Source organism: Callithrix jacchus, chromosome 14 (assembly GCF_049354715.1).
Source record: "Callithrix jacchus isolate 240 chromosome 14, calJac240_pri, whole genome shotgun sequence".
NCBI lineage: Eukaryota > Metazoa > Chordata > Mammalia > Primates > Cebidae > Callithrix > Callithrix jacchus.
In genome coordinates, this window is record NC_133515.1 from 19,454,830 (window position 1) to 19,473,618 (window position 18,789).

General features: G+C 41.1%; 1 protein-coding gene across 1 annotated transcript in view; it reads right to left on the reverse strand.

Annotated features, from left to right (window-relative positions):
- Nucleotides 1-15,511, reverse strand: part of LOC103789391 (SHC SH2 domain-binding protein 1) — a 44,881-nt gene extending 29,370 nt beyond the window's left edge. The window contains exons 1-5 of the mRNA XM_054244681.2: nucleotides 15,454-15,511; nucleotides 12,388-12,555; nucleotides 12,107-12,222; nucleotides 10,717-10,902; nucleotides 10,351-10,559 (exon numbers count right to left, since the gene is read on the reverse strand). Coding sequence (XP_054100656.2) covers nucleotides 10,351-10,559; nucleotides 10,717-10,902; nucleotides 12,107-12,222; nucleotides 12,388-12,481 — 605 coding nt within the window. The 5' untranslated portion in view covers nucleotides 12,482-12,555; nucleotides 15,454-15,511. The remainder of the gene's footprint in view (nucleotides 1-10,350; nucleotides 10,560-10,716; nucleotides 10,903-12,106; nucleotides 12,223-12,387; nucleotides 12,556-15,453) is intronic.
- Between the last annotated feature and the right edge of the window lie 3,278 nt (nucleotides 15,512-18,789).

Consider the following 18,789-nt stretch of genomic DNA (forward strand, 5'->3'; position numbering starts at 1 on the left):
CACTGCACTCCAAAAGAGCAAGACTTTGTCTCAAAAAAAAAAAAAAAAGAAAAGAAAAGAAAAACAGCTTAAGGTGTGCCTGCAGTTAAGGAAGAGGTCGGTGGGAGAGAGGCAGGTGAGTTTGGCAGCATGAAGCGTTCCTTTGGTGATGGGAATATTCTTCCAGTTGACTGGACTGATGTCAGCATTCTGGTTGTGATGTTGCAGGACAGTTTCACAAGATGTTACTGTTAGGGGACACTGGTGAAGGGCATCATGCAGGACCTCTCCCTGCTATTTCTTACATACTGTGTGAATCTACAAAGTTATAATTTTAATGGTCTAACCCTCTCTTAAAGCTAAATAAAGCAACTGTGAGATTTATTACTTTTCTTCCTATGATTTGAAAATGTTACATGAGAAGACCCTTGCACAGTTGAGTTTGACTGACTTGGTAGAGATGACTGGAGAGTAGGAATATGCACATATATCTTGGTCCCATATTTCATATATTCATCTGCAACTTAAACCCAAACTACTTCCCTAAGAGGACAAGTGTTTCTACCTTGGCACCATATAAATCCGAGTTCTTCATCAGAAACTCTGCCGATGTCCGCACTGTGACTCCATTGTCTCATACTGCAGCACACGGTTTTTCAGAGTAGTCTTACCATGGTGAATGACTGTGATGAAAACACACACTGACTGCTTTAAGAAGTAATGTGTCTTTTCAGTATTAGAGATAGCCTGGTGCTGACATTAGATGTGGACTAAATATTTCTCAAAAGCTACCATTTAAATTTTCTTACCTAAATTACAAATTTATAAAATAAGAAACGATGACTATTTTGAATTATTTTCTACAATCTAAAAGCAACGTTCTTTAAAAAGAATGACTTGACCTCAGATACAAAAGCATTTTTCATTACTAGAAAAAAAAAGTATCAGAGAGCAATTTTGCTGAGTATCTCAGAAGAAAAAGACCTTGAATCAAGAAAGGGTATACAAAGATTCCAGTAAACAAACACTACTGCCAATCTAGTGCTACCCTGAATACAGAGAACACAGACTACAACACTGGAAAGTTTTCAAAGAAAAAAAATCACTGCACAGAAAAGAAACTAACATTAACAAATTATTATGAATAGGTTTTCACTTCTGGGTTAAGTTTGCTAAGGCGTCACACTGTACATAAAAAAATAAATTTTTAGGTCATGCATGGTGGCTCACACCTGTAATCCCAGCACTCTGGGAAGCCAAGGTGGGCAGATCACCCAAGATCAGAAGTTCGAGACCAACCTTGCCAATGTGGTAAAACCCTGTCTCTACTAAAAATACAAAAATTAGCCATGTGTGATGGCAGGAGACTATGGTCCCAGCTAGTAGGGAGGCTGAGGCAGGAGAATCACTTGAACCAGGGAGGCAGAGGTTGCAGTGAGCTGAGATGGCACCACTATACTCCAACCTGGGCAATAGACCAGACTCTGTTTACACTGATGAGCATGTGCATTTATACTAATGAGCAATATGTTTCTAATGTGTCTATTAAGTGTACAAAAAGCATTATGTTTTTTTAAAATGTGCATATCTTAATTTAAAATGCTTTATTTTGCTAAAATATGCTAACACTCCTTTAAGCCTTCAGTAAGACATCATTTTTTTTGCTGGTGGAGGGTCTTGTCACAACGTTGATGGCTGCTGACTGATCAGAATGGTGTTTGCTGAAGGTTAAGGTGGCTGTGACAAGTTTTAAAAGTAAGACAACAATGAAGTTTGCCACATTGACTCTTCCTTTCATGAAAAGACTTCTTTGTAGCATGTGATCTTGTTTGAAAGCACTTTACCCACAGTAGGAAAGTCGTTCAAAATTGGAGTCAATCCCGTCAAAGTCTGTCTCTGCTTTACCAAGTTTACATAATATTCTAAATCCTTTGTTGTCATTCCACCATGTTCACAGCATCCTCCCCAGGAAATTCCATCTCAAGAAACCACCTTCTTCATTCATCCATAAGAAGCAACTCCTCATCTGTTCCAATTTTTGTAAGATCGTAGCAATTCAGTCACGCCTTGAGGCTCTACTTGCTATCATCAGACTCTTGCTATTTCCACCACATCTGCAATTACTTCCTCCATTCAAGTCTTGAACCCCTCGATCATCCATGAGGGCTGGAATCAACTTCTCCAGAACTCCTGTTAATGTTGATATTTTGACCTCCTCCCATGAATCATGAATCATAAACGTTCTTAATGACATCTAGAATGATGAATCCCTCCCAAAGAGTTTTCAATTAACTTTGCCCAGACCCATCAGAGGAATTACTATCAATAACTGCTATAGCCTTATGAAGTATATTTCTTATGTAGTAAGGTTTGAAAGTCGAAATTACTCCTTGATCCATGGGCTGCAGAATAGATGTTATTAGCAGGCATGAAAAAAACATTAATCTCCAGATGGCCAGGTATAGTCAATAAGCAATCACATTTTTAAAGGAATCTTTTTGTTTTCAGTAGTAAGTCTCAATAATGGGCCTAAAATATTCAGTAAACCATATTATAAACAGATGTACTACCACTCAGGCTTTGTTGTTCCATTTCTAAGGCACAGGCAGAGTAGATCTGGCATAATTCTTAAGGTCTCTAGGATTTTCCAAATGGTAAATGAGTGCTGGCTTCAACTTAAAGTCACCAGTTACATTCACTCCTAACAAGAGACTCAGTCTGTCCTTTGAAGTTGCGAAGCCAGGCACTGACTTCTCTCTAGCTATGAAAGGTACTAGATGGCATCTTCTTCCAATAGAAGGTTATTTCATCTACATTGAAAATGTGTTGTTTAGTGTATCCACCTTCATCAATTACCTTAGCTAGGTCTTCTGTAACTTGCTGTAGCTTCTTCATCAGCACTTGATGCTTCACCTTGTGCTTTTATGTTATAGAGATGGCTTCTTCCTTAAACCTCGTGAACCAACCTCTACTAGCATCAAACTCTTCCTCTACAGCTTCCTCACCTCTCTCAGCCTTCACAGAATTGAAGAAGTTAGGGTTCTGCTCTGGAATAGGCTTTGATTTAAGGAATGTGGTAACTGATTTGATCTTCTATCCAGACTACGGAAACTTTCTCCATATCAGCAATAAGGCTGTTTCACTTTCTTATCATTCGTATGTTCACTAGAGTAGTGCTTTCAATTTCCTCTATGAACTTTTCATTCACATTCTTAACTTGGCCAACTGACACAAGAGACCTAGGTTTCAGCCTATCTCAGTTTTCAACGTGCCTTCCTCACTAAGTCAAACATTTCTAGTTTTTTAATTTAATGTGAGAGACAGGTGACTCTTCCTTTCATGTGAACACATAGATGTCACTGCAGTCTTATTAGCTGGTCTAATTTCAATATTGTGTCTCAAGGAATAGAGTGGTCCAAACAGAAGGAGAGAGAGAGGGGAATGGCTGATTGGTGGAACAGTCAGAACCCACACAATTATCAGTTAAATTCACCATCTTATATGGATGTAGTTCATGGCACCCCAAAACAATTACAATAGTAACATCAAAGATCATCGGGCACAGATCAGCATATCATCTATAATTTGTGACACAGAGACATAAGATGAGCAGATGCTATCAGGAAAATGGTCCCAACAGACTGGCTGGAAACAGGGTTGTCACAACCTTCAATTTTTATAAAACTCAGTATCTGTGAAGTGCAACAAACCAAGGTATGTCTATACTCGAGTGGCTTTTCATTAAATTCTATCTTCCATAGAGAGTACAGTTTTCCTTCAAAGCTTAGAAGAAACAATACATTAAACATTCAGATACTTAACATTCCCTCTACAGCATTGTGCTGAACAAATTTTATGCCTGAGATTTTAATATCAGCACCTATGCAGTCCACAAAAGTCCACCTATGATAGTCCACTTTTTTCTATCACAATGTCATCTGGTAGACCATATCCTAAGAAAGAGAGAACAAGAACACTTAAGATGGGTGAGGAAAAACATCTAAATAATAACACTCTAGAGCAGGTTTCTCTAGTTCACATGACTGCAGATGATGAGACCAGTCAACCATGCTGTATTAAAATAAAATCTCTCTCTACATATTCTGTTTGATTTAAACCATGGTATCCAATTTTTAACAATGACCACTAGTTCCCATATCAAGATGACTACCCTATCAACTATCTCACATCAGCTCAGTACTAAATTCACTTACAAAACTGCTATAAAAAATAAATAGGGCCGGGCGCGGTGGCTCACACCTGTAATCCCAGCACTTTGGGAGGCCAAGGCGGGTGGATCATGAGGTCAACAGATTGAGACCATCCTGGTCAACATGGTGAAACCCCGTCTCTACTAAAAATACAAAAAATTAGCTGGGCATGGTGGCGCGTGCCTGTAATCCCAGCTACTCAGGAGGCTGAGGCAGGAGAATTGCCTGAACCCAGGAGGCGAAGGTTGTGGTGAGCCGAGATCATGCCATTGCACTCCAGCCTGGGTAACAAGAGTGAAACTCCGTCTCAAAAAAAAACAAAAAGAAAAGAATAAAAAATAAAAATAAAATAAATAAATAATGTTCAAGACCAGCCTAGGCAACAGTCTAGAGACTCCATCTCTACAAAAACTAAAAAAAAATTAGGCATGGTTGCATGCACCAATTACTCACTACTCAAGGAAGCTAAAGTGGGAGGGTCACTTGATCCCAAAATGTTAAGGCTGCAGTAAGCTATGATCACGCCACTGCACTCCAGCCTTTACTCTGGGTGACAGAATGAGACCTGGTCTCAAATGAATGAATGAATGAATGAACTTACAGCTGAGTCCAAGAACTTTAAAGCATTCACCCTTAGAAGTTTGCTTCTAACATTCTATGATTCTAATATAAATTACATTTGAAAAACCTAAGCAATTCACAAGATGATCTAATTTTAATATTCTCTTAAACAGTTGGCTTAAAATCTGACAAACTGACTACTTACTAGAAAAAAAACAGTCTACCTCATTAGCAAATAAAAAGCATCAGATAGAGGCTGGGCATGATGGCTGTAATCCCAGCACTTTGGGAAGCCGATGCAAGTGGATCACTTGAGGTCAGGAGTTCGAGAGCACCCTGGCCAACATAGTGAAACCCCACCACTACTAAAAATACAAAAATGAGCTGTGTGAGCTGCATGCCTGTAATCCCAGCTTCTCAGGAGGCTGAGGCACGAGAACCGCTAGAACGTGGGAGGCAGAGATTGCAGTGAGCTGAGATTGTGCCAATGTACTCCAGCCTGAGTGACAGAGTGAGACTCCATCTCAGAAAAAAAAAAAAAAAGCGTCAGGCACAGTGACTCATGCCTATAATCCCAGAACTTTAGGAGGCCAAGGTGGGTGGATCATTTGAGGTCAGGAGTTCAAGACCAGCCTGGCCAACATGGAGAAACCCTGTCTCTACTAAAACTACAAAAGTCAGTCAGGCATGGTGGTAGGCACCAGTAATCCCAGCGACTCAGGAGGCTGAGGGAAGAGAATAGCTTGAACCTGGGAGGCAGAGGCTGCAGTGAGCTGAAATCACACCACTGCACTCCAGTCTGGGCAACGGAGTGAGACACCATCTCAAAAAAATAAATAAATAAATAAATAAAGCACCAGATATCTATAAATCTTAAACCAATAATGCAGGCTAAACAGCTAAGTGGGCTTACAAAAAACTGGAGTATCAGAAAACTAAAGAACTCGGTTGACTTCCATTGTAAAACAGAACCACAGAGACAAAGCTGTAAGAAATAACTCTCCCTGTCTACAGATGAGTCTTTGAGTAAATGAAAGCAGTAACTGCATTTAACAAGCAAAGCCACTTGTTAGGATGTTGGAGGGGTGAGACCTAAAGAGTAAATCAAAACAATTCTCCTATCTTAGAGAAGGTTGCATATTTGCTATGGTTGATAGTCATGAGTCACACAACATAGAGATCTTTTGTGGATCAGCTAAGGAAGTTTTTCCAAGTCCTTGGTTTTGTTAGGACTTTTCTGTTCCCTGAGACAGAGTCTCACTCTGCCGCCCAGGCTAGAGTGCAGTGGCACAATCTCAGCTCACTGCAACCTCCACCTCCCGGGTTCAAGTGATTCTCCCGCCTCAGCCTCCTGAGTAGCTGAGATTACAGGTGTCTGCCACGACACCCAGCTAATTTTTTGTATTTTTAGTAGAGACAGGGTTTCACCATGTTGGCCAGGCTGGTCTCAAACTCCTGACCTCATGATTTGCGCGCCTCGGCCTCCCAAAGTGCTGGGATTACAGGCGTGAGCCACTGCCTGGAAATTGGGTTGATAATTATCTTGCTTGCATAAATATTTCTTAATGTATGTAAAGTTCACATTTATTTCAATGTTTAAGATTATAATTGCTTGGAGTCTTTATTTAGGAGTTTGATGATGTTTTCATGACCAGATATATGATACAGAAACTTTAATTTTGTTTATATCAGTCAGCCGATGGTAAAACTGGTTTCATTAATGTCGCAGTTTCTAAGAACCTACTAATAACAGTAACTGAGGACTTTACTACAATGCCTGGCTATGTCTTTTTGTGAGGTTAAGACTGATCAACAGATTCAGGTTGTCAGCCTGATGCACCCACTACAAAGTTCTCTTTCTCTAATGGTCACAGTAGTCATTGATATTCATAGTCTAGAGCCTTTATCTCATTAATGGTTACAAAATACTGATAGTCTATCACTTTCTTCATGTATTGGTTAGAATACTTGTATAAAGAAATTCCTCAGGTGATTCCTAAGTGCTTCCAAGGTTGATTAGAGAAAAAAACAGTAGATGGCCTAGGGCTGACCCCTGGATAACTCCGACATTCTAAAGTTTAAGCATGAGAGGAAAAGCTGGTCGATGACTAAGCAAGCAAGCCAGTAAGATAACAGCTGAACAGTGGTGTCCCAGAAGCTGAGAGGAGAGGGTGTTAAGAAGATGGGAATGATCAAACACCTAGTATGTCAAGAGGTCAAGCAAGGTAAGATCAGAGGCAAGACGAGACAGTGAAATGTCGACTGAATACAAGAACATGAATACAAGGACTGAATACAAGAATATGGAAGTCTTTGAGCACAATTTCAGAGATGAGGTCAGGGTAGAAGTGTTACCGGGACACCAGGAAGTATAAACTGTGACTATATATAGCTCTTTCAAGAAATTCAGTTGTGAAAAGGAAGCACTGAAAATGAAACCAGCCATCTCTTAATTCCTGTAGATTGGGCTGTTAGTCCCTTCACACTCTAGTAGAGTCTTTTTATTTTTTATTTTTGTGATGAACTTAAGCATAGCTCTACTCAATTAAAAAAATAAAAACACCCCTGCTGGTTCCCTTTTAGCCCTCAGAAAGAAGTCCTGAACATGATAAATAGATTCATCATCTGGCCCTATTGCACCTCTCCTGCCTCAGAGCTGTTGTACATGAACTCTCAATTTCACAAGCTCTTTCAAACCTCCATGCAACATGTTAGTCAAGCTGCCAGAAGTGCCTTCCACCTTTTCCACCTGGTAAGCTTATAGTTACATTCCATGACTCAGCTTCGATGTCATCCTCACCAGTACCATGCCAAGCATTTACACATCCTTCCCATCTGTACCTCCCTAGTGTTGATTCTTTCAAGCCAGAAATGTAGAAGTCAGCCTTGACTTCTCTCATATCACTCACATCCTCTCATCTCCTATATCTACCAGAGCACAAAGTCCCAGCTATTTTGCTTTCTCAGTAAGCCTCCATCTGTCCTCTCCATATCCCAACTCTAGTCCTCTCTCTTGCCTCTTAACTGGTCTCCCTATTCTGTCTCCCACTATTTGTTTTCCACACAGAAGCCACAATGAACCCCTGAAAACACAAAGCTGTACTTTAGGGGGCTGAAGTAGGAGGACTGCTTAAGCCTAGGAATTCAAGACCAGCTTGGTCAACAGAGTGAGACCCCCATCTCTTAAAAAAAAAAAAAAATTGTAAAAAATATTAGCTGGGCAGTGGTGGTACATGCCTGTAATCCCAGCTGATCCAGAGGCTGGGGCAGGAGGATGACTTGAGCCCAGGAGTTGAAGCCTGCATTAAGCCATAATTGCACCACTGCACTCCAGCCTGGGCAACAGAATAAGACCCTGTTTCAAAAAAAACCAAAAACACAAAACTAGTGATACTCACCCAAAAATAAAAACCCTTCAGTGGCTTCCCACTGCTCTTAAAGACAAAAATGACTAGCTAACAAAGCCTTGCATCATCTGACCCCTGCCAACCTCTCTAATCTGGTTTCCTAGGTCTCTCCCAGCACTGTGTTCCAGCTATGCTGGCCTTTCAGTTCCTTAAAAACACTCAGCTCCTAAATCTTTTTCCTTCCCCACCCCAACACCCCCTTCCCCAAGCTAACCCAAGTTCCAATGTCATTATTCCAAAAAATAACCTTAGAACAGCAACTTGGCCTAATCTAAGGACACCCTGTAATTCTTCCCAGCACTCACTGCTACTTCTAATCAAGTAGACATGTGTGCATGATGATTTCATCAAGGTTCATCTCCTAGCTTTAGACAGACAGCTCCCTGATGATGATGCCTGTCTCATGCACCAGACATACCCATCCTCAGCTAAGAACCTGGCACTCAAATATTTATCGAATCAACAAACAAATGAAAACCCTTATAATTTGGCCTTCTCTGGGCACTGACCCAAATCTCAGCCCTCAAAATAAAGAGTAAATTTAACCAGTCTCCTCTTCAAATAATATTACCAAATAACATTCCAGATACTTATTTTTCTATGAGCTTCTATGCCTATAGATTAGCTCCCTGATTCCTAATTTCCTAGACTTATCAGTTACCCCTTTATCTTCAAATGCTTCAATTTGCAGACTTTTTTAAATGAGAGAAAGGGACGGGAGTTCTTTTGGTTCTGGACAGAAACTGGTTTAGATTCATTCTGCTTGGCCCAATACTGAACATCTAGGGTTACACGTTCTTGCATACAATTAGAAACTGTCTGTAAGATACTGGCAGCAGGGCCTGAGACACTCTGCTTCTTTGCAGAGCATTCAAATTAAGCTCAGCAAAACCAGGTTAACTCACTAATGGTATAAAAAATGGAAAGTACTTTTTATATTACAAAACACCAAGCAATATTATTTACATTATGGTAATTATTACTCAGTCTTCTAGTTCCTGGAGGAATATGTCTATTTTTAAATAGCTAAAGTAAGCCTTCTTTGGTGAATATACTTACATACAGAAGATCGAAAACAACTATCTGTATCAGGAGCCATCTAATAAAAGATTGATCTGAAAAACTGTTTAAATCATACCCACTGATCCAGGTATGGGCTTTCTTTCCCACGTAAGGGACAAGGGGTCTGCTTGTACAGTGGAAATAACTATGGCAAAAAAGGCTGACAGGTAGGAATACAACCCCTAAGAAAACGCTTGCTTTGACCAGACCTATGCTTGAAAAACTGTGTATTCATCTTTTAGCAGTGCATATAGCATGGTATATAACCTTCTTCACTGTCTTCCTCTTCTTCTACTTTCTGTACTCTTATATTGAAATATACCAACCATAAGCCTTAACATCCACAACTTTTAAGCCAGTTTATATATAAACCAAATTAAGAATCCCTTACTTTTGTTAACATTTGGGAAAATCAAGTAAAAGACAAATAGGAATTCTTTATATGCTAGACCCTTGAAGAACACAGGTCTGAATTTCGTGGGGTCCACTGATAAGTTACACTGAGTGTGCCAGCCTCTCCTGCCTCCCTTTCCACCTCTCCTCCACCTCTTTTGCCTCTGCCAACCTGAAGCAGCAAGACCAATCCCTCTTCTTCCTCTTCCTCCTCAGGTGAAGATGATGAGGATGAAGACCTTTATGATGATCCACTGCCACTTAATGAGTAGTAAATACATTTTCTCTTCCTTATGAATTTTCTTTTCTTAGCACTTTATTATAAGATAATACACATACAAACTATGTGTTAACCAACTATTTATGTTAATGGTAAGGCTTCTTTTCTGGTCAACAGTAAGCTATTAGTAGTTTCGTGTTGGGGGAGTCAAATGTTGTACTCAGATTTACGACTAGGGATGGGGGAAGATAGGCACACCTAACCCCCACATCATTCAGAGTCAACTATACTAGTTTTTTCAGCTTTTCTCTAAGTTTGAAATTATCAGAAAATGATTTAAAACATTTTTAATTTTTTTTAATTTAAAAAAGATTATCCTGTCTTTGGATATTTTTAAATATTGCAATGACCAAGTTTATAGTTGAGTTTTAAATCTAGGTCTAACACAAACCAAAATTACTTCATTTCATCCAAAGCTTCTGGCCACAAGGTTATTTTTCTCAACTTCTTTTCCTACCTGACATGCTCAATTGCAAGGGCTGTCTGGTCAAACACTCCCAAATCATCAAATACCACCCATAGCTCCTGCAGGGGCAACTTATGTTCTTTCAGATCCAGGAGTTCCTTCATACACTCCATGGTAAAAGTGCTCACTTGAGAGTCACAGAAGTATGGTTCGGCAAGCCTCACCACTGCTTTCAAGGCTGCAAAGTCCACATCTGTGACCTGAGATTCAAAATAATGTGATTTAACTTAAGGAAATCAAAATTAAGATACACCTATAAGACAGTAATGACAGCCTGATTTTTTTTAAAAGCATACAACAGGAGTGGGGAACCTTTACCCATAATATAAAGGATAAACAAGACAGGCTGGCTCTTACCCTCATGGAGCTTACACTGTAATCAGGGAGATCAGTAAGCACAATGGTAACGAGTGGGTGACAGAAAGTAACTAGCAGGGGTGAGGATCTGGTTCTGCTGAGATGGCCAGGGAAGTCAGCTGTGAGCCAGGCTGAGGAGGATGAGAAGAAAGTGGCCATCTGAAGAGCAGGAAAGTCGCAGAAGGCCTGTGGCAGAGACAGGGTTGGAAGCGGGAGGGGCAGAAAGACAGTCCTTCTTGCTGGAGCCAAAGGGAGGAAATGGAGGAGGGGGGTGCAGTGGAGCAACAAGGGATGAAGTGAGAGAGAGAGGCAAGGAGACTAGGACATGAAGGACATCCAAAGGAGCATGGATTTTACGTGTTTTCTCTACAATGAGAAGCTGAAAAGCCATTACTAAGACCTTGGTAAAGGCAATGCATTAAAAGTTTTAAGCAGAGAAATGTCATGCTTCTGTTTTAAAACAATGACTTTGATTGTTTTTCAGAGAACTGACTGGTGGTGGGGGGGGTAACTATCATAAACAAATGAATAGGCCTGAACTTCAACCAAAAAATAGCATAATCTATTTAAAAATAATTTAAATCTATTTAAAAATAGATTATGCTATTTTTTGGTTGAAGTTTTAAAAATTTTAAACTCACAAGCAACAGCTGGGCAATCCACTACCTCGTACATAATCACTGCAGTATATGATGCCATTTTCTAAGACAGCTGCAGCAACAACTTGGATTCATACCTGCTGGTTTGACTTAGTTTACTAGGGTTTTTTGTGGTCAGTTAACAAACACTGAGAAAAATTCAAAGCTGTAATTAGAATGCAAATGTAATGTAAAAGGCCCAGTCAGGTGAAAAATAAGATTGTTTTTACATTCTGCAATGGGACACACTGTCAAGAGATTAACCACGTATCTACAAATTTGCTAGGCAAAAAATGGGCTAGTTTAAAAATGCCTCTTAGCAGAGGTTGCAGTGAGCCAAGATCGTGCCACTGCACTCCCCTGAGCAACAGAGCTAGACTTAACGCAAAAAAAAAAGAGTAAATAAAAATAAATAAATAAAAATGCCTCTTAGGTTTGAGCTGCTTAATGAACTACAATTAAGAAGTTAAAAACTTTTTTGAAACCATTAACTTCATAATTAGGCCTCATTTTTAAAGTGATCTCAAATACCTTCTTTTAATTAAACCAGTTTAATTCCCCGGTAGAAACTCCTCAGTTGCCTTTAAAATTTGTGGAATACTTGCTACAACATGGCAATTAGATGTGAATTTGAATCACGTGCTATTTGAATCAGCTCATAAACTTTAATTAAAAATAAGCACTTTGGCTATAACAGTCCGAAGTAAAGTGCTTATAGCTAAAGACAAAGGTCTTAACAAAATTAACCTTACCTCAACCAGCACCTTGAACACATTAGTATGCCGGACTGCCCGCCACCCACATGTCTCAAGGACCGTCTCCAAAAAATCAGCTGTGAATTCATTTACCTCAGAGGCCTTGCAGTCAGCTACAAAGAAATTAAACACAGGAAGAAATGAGAATGCATAAAACAGAGGGAAGTTAATAAATCCACTTAAATCCACTTTCTCAGAAACAACGGGCAATCTGAGGGACTGAAACAGACGATCTACTTGTAAACTAAAAAAATAAAAGATACAAAAAACCTACTCACCTAAAATGTAATCTTGATAGGCTCTGAATGGCTCATAGAACAAAAGTTGATTTGTTTGGAAAATTTCTGGGAAAAGGGTTTTTCCTTCTGGCATAAAATTTTGTAAACTAGAACCTGGTTTATCATGGTAGCTACAATCACTGCATGAATCTTCATCTTGGAACAAACCTTAAAAAAAAAAGCAAGTTCCAGTGCCTTATTGAATGCTTCTATTTTCACACCCTTGCATAGAAATCCCACACAAAATACAAACAAGAATTGGAATACGAATGTTCTACTTACCTCTACCGTTATCAGAAGAAACTAGTTTTCCAAACTTAAAAATATTTCAAAATCCAGATTCTACCTCAAAACAGTAAGCGTTTGAGATCTTTAACAGCTAGATTTTTGTTGTTGTTCTACGATGTTTTGGGGGCCAGCATTAAGCTGTTTGTTTTTGTTTTAGAAACAGTCTCACTCTGCACCTAGGCTGGAGTGCAGTGGTGCGATCATAGCTCACCCCAACCTCAAACTCATGGGCTCAAGCAACCCTCCTGCCTCAGCCTCCTGAGTAGCTAGGACTACAGACATGTACCACCACATCCAGCTGGAAGACAGCTGATTTTTAATTCAGTGGAAATCACTCAAGTTCTCCTTCAAAGCATACAGCCTGTGATTTATACTACAGTTAGTAAGTTACAATGATCAAGTATCTTATTTATTTTTCAAAACAATTCCTTTAAGAAAGGGAGCTGACTTCCCCTCTGATGGGTTAAACGCTCCCTTGATTTCCTATAATATCATTCTGTCAATGGCCCTTCAATAAACAGGGATGAACGAGTCTTAATAATCCATAACATTTACTTCAGTAAGGATATTAGGCTCCTCAGTAATTTCAATGACTGTGTCTAAGGAAAAGATTGGAAAATGCAAATCACATTAGGTTTGGGCTACACATAATGTTACAGAAGTTATGATTCAGCCAGTGGCATATCTAATTCTGTGTAATAGATGTTTTTAAAATTAAAAATTAAAAAAATGTTTTTAATAGATGAAACATCTACCAAATAAGCAACACTAAGAAGGGTAGCTTTTAGAATGTAGAGTAGTTTCAAGAGGTGGTTTCAGGGAAGGAATCTGATATGTTAGCAGAAGCCTTTTTTCCTTCTCCCCCTGGATTTGCTCCTTCCTCTTCCTCCTTCATTTATTTGTCCCTGTTCACGCCACCAGAAGTACTTCATCTACAGATGACCAAAGTATACTCAAGGGTCTACTGCTCACAAACACTGATGCACATGAGCCTTAGAAGGCATCAGTACCTTACAGGCTGTGTGACACTCACTCTGTGCCTCAGCTTCCTCTCCTATAAAGGGAAGATAAAATAGTACATCTACTTCAATTAAGAAGATTAAATTTTTTGTTAATAATTTACAACAGTGCCTATTACATAATGTATATGTTAAGTAAAGAAATAGTTGTACTTCAGCACCATTTTTTTTTCAGCGCCATTCTTTATAGCTACTTTGTTTCTGTTTTTCCAGATTTTTGGAGGTATAATTAACAAATAGAAGTTATATACATTTAAAGTTTTTAACATGATGGCCAGGCATGGTGGCTCACATCTGTAATCTCAGCACTTTGGGAGGCCAAGGATGGTGGATCACCTGAGGTCAGGAGCTCAAGACCAGCATGGCCAACATGGTGAAAACCCATCTCTACTAAAAATACAAAAATTAGCCAGGTGGTGGGCACAGACACCTGTAATCCTAGGTACTTGGGAGGCTGAGGCAGGAGAATCACTTGAACCCAGGAGGCAGAGGTTGCAGTGAGCTGAGATCGTGTCACTGCACTCTAGCCTGGGCAAGAGTGAGACTCTGTCTCAAAAATAATAAAATAAAATAAAAAATAAAGTGTATTACATGATGTTTTGATATACCTGTACATTATGAAATGATTACAGCAGTAAAGTGAATTAATATTCCATCACCTCGTATACTCACCTTTTGTGTGTATGTGAACACTAATGATCTACACTATTAGCAAATTTCAAGTACAAAATTTGCATTATCACATCATTGCCTATTAATACTGTAATAATAATAATACAGTATTATTAACTATAGTCACCATGCTGTATGTATATCAGATCCCCAGAACTATTCACCCTGCATAACTGAAACTTCGGACCCTTTGACCAACATCTCCCCACTCTCCCCATGGCAACTACCACTCTACTCTCTAACTTCCTCTTTTTTAGATTTCCCCATATAAGCGATGCCAGGCAGTATTTCTCTATGTTTGCAGCCACCTTAAAAACATTATTTCACTTCATCTTCACAACAAGTACAACCATTGGCGTCGTCTTGCAGATGGGAAAACTGAAGCCAAGCAACTTTTGCCAGCTGGAAAGGTGGGTTAGTAGTGGAATTGTCACACTTACGTTTTCTCACTTCTCTGGGATTCTCTGCTACACAATACAACCGAAAGTGTTAACGTAAAAACGTGAACCAGCTTAAATGTCAGAAAAAAAAAAAACAAAAAAACAGTAACGGAACTCTATGAGGAGGAAGAAAGGGTGCAGAACTAGGAAACGCCGGTTCTATTTCTGGACTCTGGCCCAAGTTGGGGCTTCTCACTTTGGACACGTCATCACCCTCTGTGCACAGGACAGCCATCTAGGCAAAGGGTTCAAGCTTTCCTCTTCTTCGGGAAAGGGAAGTGTAGTTCGCGATCTCCTTTGAGATGCAGATGAAAAAGATGACCCCTTGCGCAACAGTAAATGCACAGCTCCCGCAAAGCGCATCCGGATTGAGAATTCCTGGCCCAACTCAATCCCCTCCAATCTCGGGGAAGCTGAGGCCAGAGAGTGGGGGGAGAGGGGGAAATGGGGAGAGGGAAGAGAAGGCTAACCCCAGGTACAGCCTGATTTTGACGTCCCGGTCACAGGGTCCCAGCAGCTCACCGCGGTCCCCTCCACCTTGGACAGCCGGGTCCGGAAGGCCTGCGACCCAGGCGCCCACCGAGAGTTCCGAGGCCCCGGGCCTCCACTGAGAGGCGGTTCCTCGGGCCCAGCATGGTGGAGCTCACCTTTCTCCAGAGACGCCGGCTCCTGCTCGACCGCCCAGCCCGCGCGCTCGGGAGCCTTGGCCGCCGCCTCCAGACGCCGCGCGTCAGCGACCGTCAGTCATGGATGACGCAGACGCTGTTGATTGGATAGTCGGGCCGAGTCCGTTGACCAATTAGAGGTCTGGCCCCGCTTCAGCCCCCACCAACCCGGTCGCCGCGCTCCGGGAGCAGAGCTGTTCTTGTTCAAGTGCCCGGCCTTCGCTTTTCCCGGATGAACTGGAAGAAAATCAAATTAGGCCGGGCGCGGTGGCTCACGCCTGTAATCCCAGCACTTTGGGAGGCTGAGGCGGGTGGATCACGAGGTCAAGAGATCGAGACCATCCTGGTCAACAAGGTGAAACCCCCGTCTCTACTAAAAATACAAAAATTAGCAGGGTATGGTGGTGCGTGCCTGTAGCCCCACCTACTTGGGAGGCTGAGGCGGGAGAATTGCTTGAACCCAGAAGGCAGAGGTTGCGGTGAGCCGAGATCGCGCCATTGCACTCTAGTCTGGGTAACGACAGCGAAACTCCATCTCAAAAAAGAAAGAAAGAAAGAAAGAAAGTCAAATTAGGATATAATTTGGAATGATTTTCGAAACAAACGAACAACGTCTAGAAATGAGATATAGTGGAAAAGTAACTGTGTTGAGAGTCAAAAAACATAGTATTTAAACTTATCTGGGCCATTCCTAGAGGTATTGCCTTTGGACAAGTCATTTCACGTCCCACAAACACAACTTCAGCTGGAAAGGATGCTGGACTTGGTGGGCCCGAGACTTTCACCACCAAAAACCTGTCTCTCTCTGCCTTTCAATATGCACACATGCAGCATATTTTCAAAGAATGTCAAATTAAATTTAGTAAGTAAATTTGTTAATTTGGATTAATCAAAGGCAACTATAATTTTCAATATAATGGCTAACATTTATGTGTATTGTGTGCAAGACGCCTTCCTGCATGCATTACCTGCATTGTCCTGTTTAATCTTCACAGCTATCCTATAAGACAGGAGCTATTACTCTACCCATTTTACAAATGAGCAAATGGAGCCACTAAGAAGTTAACTCATTTCTCCAATCTAACCCTGCAAAGCCAGGATGTGAAAGGAGCCACACTCCATGAAGAAGCCTTTTAATGTCTCTGCCAGGCCATCACTGCTAGAATGATGAGATCAGCCTGAGATAGCCCAGGTTAGCAGGACACCAGGTGGGATGAGTCCACAGGAGGCCAAGAGCCTGGTCATGACAGTTCTTTTGTGCAGTCTTAACACAGGGAAACATTTCCACTTATTGCTTTGAAGAAATACCTTGGGCTAAAGTCTCTCTGATCAGTTACAGCTGGAATAAAATGGAGCCAGGAGACCTGACTGTGGAAACCTACACTTAATTGGGCTAGCTTTTCCAGGAAACGAGATTTCTTTGACCGTTGTGGGCGGAATCTGACCTTAACATTTATTTGCTCACTGAACAAATACTTATTGAGCACCACGAGGTCAAACACAGAAAACAATAATCAAGACTAAGGACTGACCTTGAGGACTAAGCTAGCTTTCTCATTATCCTCCCTTCAACCTTCCTACCCACAAACCTTGTAAGTGGTAGCATTTCTCCTCACCCATTTGCATCATCCCTGGATGCAACACAGTTCTCATCCAATTCCCAAATATTTCATCAATCATCACGATATTGCTAAAACCAGGCCGGGCATAGCAGCTCATGCCTGTAATCCTACCACCTTAGGAGATGGAGACAGGCAGATCACTTGACTTCAGGAGTTTGAGACCAGCCTGGGCAACGTGGTGAAACCCCACCTCTACAAAAAAATACCAAAAAAATTTATCTGGGTGTGGTGACATGCAGCTGTGGGCCTAGGTGCTCAGGAGACTGAGATGGGAGGATCTCTTGAGCCCAGGAGGATCTCTTGAGCCCAGGTTGCAGTGAGCCAAAATCACACCACTGCACTGCAGCCTGGGAAACAGAGTTAAACCCTGTCTCAAAAAAAAAAAAAAGATATTACCAAAACCAGTGCTTCTGGAAAATCTTGGAAAGGAACTGAAGACAACAGGGTCAAAGACAAAATACCTATGCTTTTGCAAACTCCACTAAGAATAAACTATTTATTAAACTAGATACGTTTCCCAGTGCAGTGGCTCATACTTGTAATCCCAGCACTATGGGAGGCTGTGGTGGGTGGATCACTTTAGATCAGGAGTTCAAGACCAGCCTGACTAATAAGATGAAACCCATCTCTACTAAAAACACAAAAATTGGCCAGGCATGATGGCGCACACCTGTAATTCCAGCTACTCAGGAGATTAAGGCAAGAGAATCGCTTGAACCCAGGAGGCAGTGGTTCCAGCAAGCCAAGATCATGCCACTGCACTCCAGCCTATGTGACAGAACAAAACTCTGTTTCAAAAAAATAAAAATAAAAAAATTAGGTACATTTGCTATACACTAGCCCTTCTCATTTCCAAACCTACATTGACGTGTATTCACTACTTGCTCAGATTATAGCAAAGATTTTTAGTTTTCCCCTAAGTGAAGACCTTATAGGAGAACACGTTTCTTGAGAGTTTGCTTTCCCTGCTCCCCTTCATCCTACAGGAAAGGGTTTTCTCCCTCCTCCATTTCAATCCCTCTACCTGTGGCCCATCACAACTTTCTCCCTGCTCTAAGGTGACTGTCACCTGCTCTTCCTGCCTTGTTTATATCTTTGCTTTCTTTCTCATCACTGGGTCCACATGTCTACACATGTACTCCAAAATATCTGTTCTCCCAAAAACACTTTAAACTCATCTGCAACGCTGAGATTCTACCCTCACAGTCTCTTTCTCTGTAGCCCCAAACTGTTCAGCATAATGCCTTTCCGCTCCTGCCTTCTTTGAGGCCGGTAGCCCCTCTGGAGGCCCCTCCCCACACCCCACAGAGGCACTGACTCTGCTGACCTCCCACTTTATAGTCTTCCCTCCCTTGGCGTCTGGGTCCTCACTTTCCTGGTCCTCCTTCTAGTTCACTAACTATAATACCTCCATCAACTGCAATAAGAAAGTAAGTGGAAAAGTCCAGAAATAAATAATTCATCAATTTCAAGTTTTGTGCCCTTCTGAGTAGGACGAATCATTCCTTTTCCAACATATCATGCTGGCACCATCAGGGCCAAGGGAAACGACCCCCACCCCCGGCCTTTGCCCTCTGAAGGTTCACTGGAAGTCAACTGTCAAAGGGCAGATTAATAGAAGAGAAGACCTAAAAAATTATTGACATGCACATAAATCACAGTGATTACCCCACCATGCAGTGAGGTACAGATGATT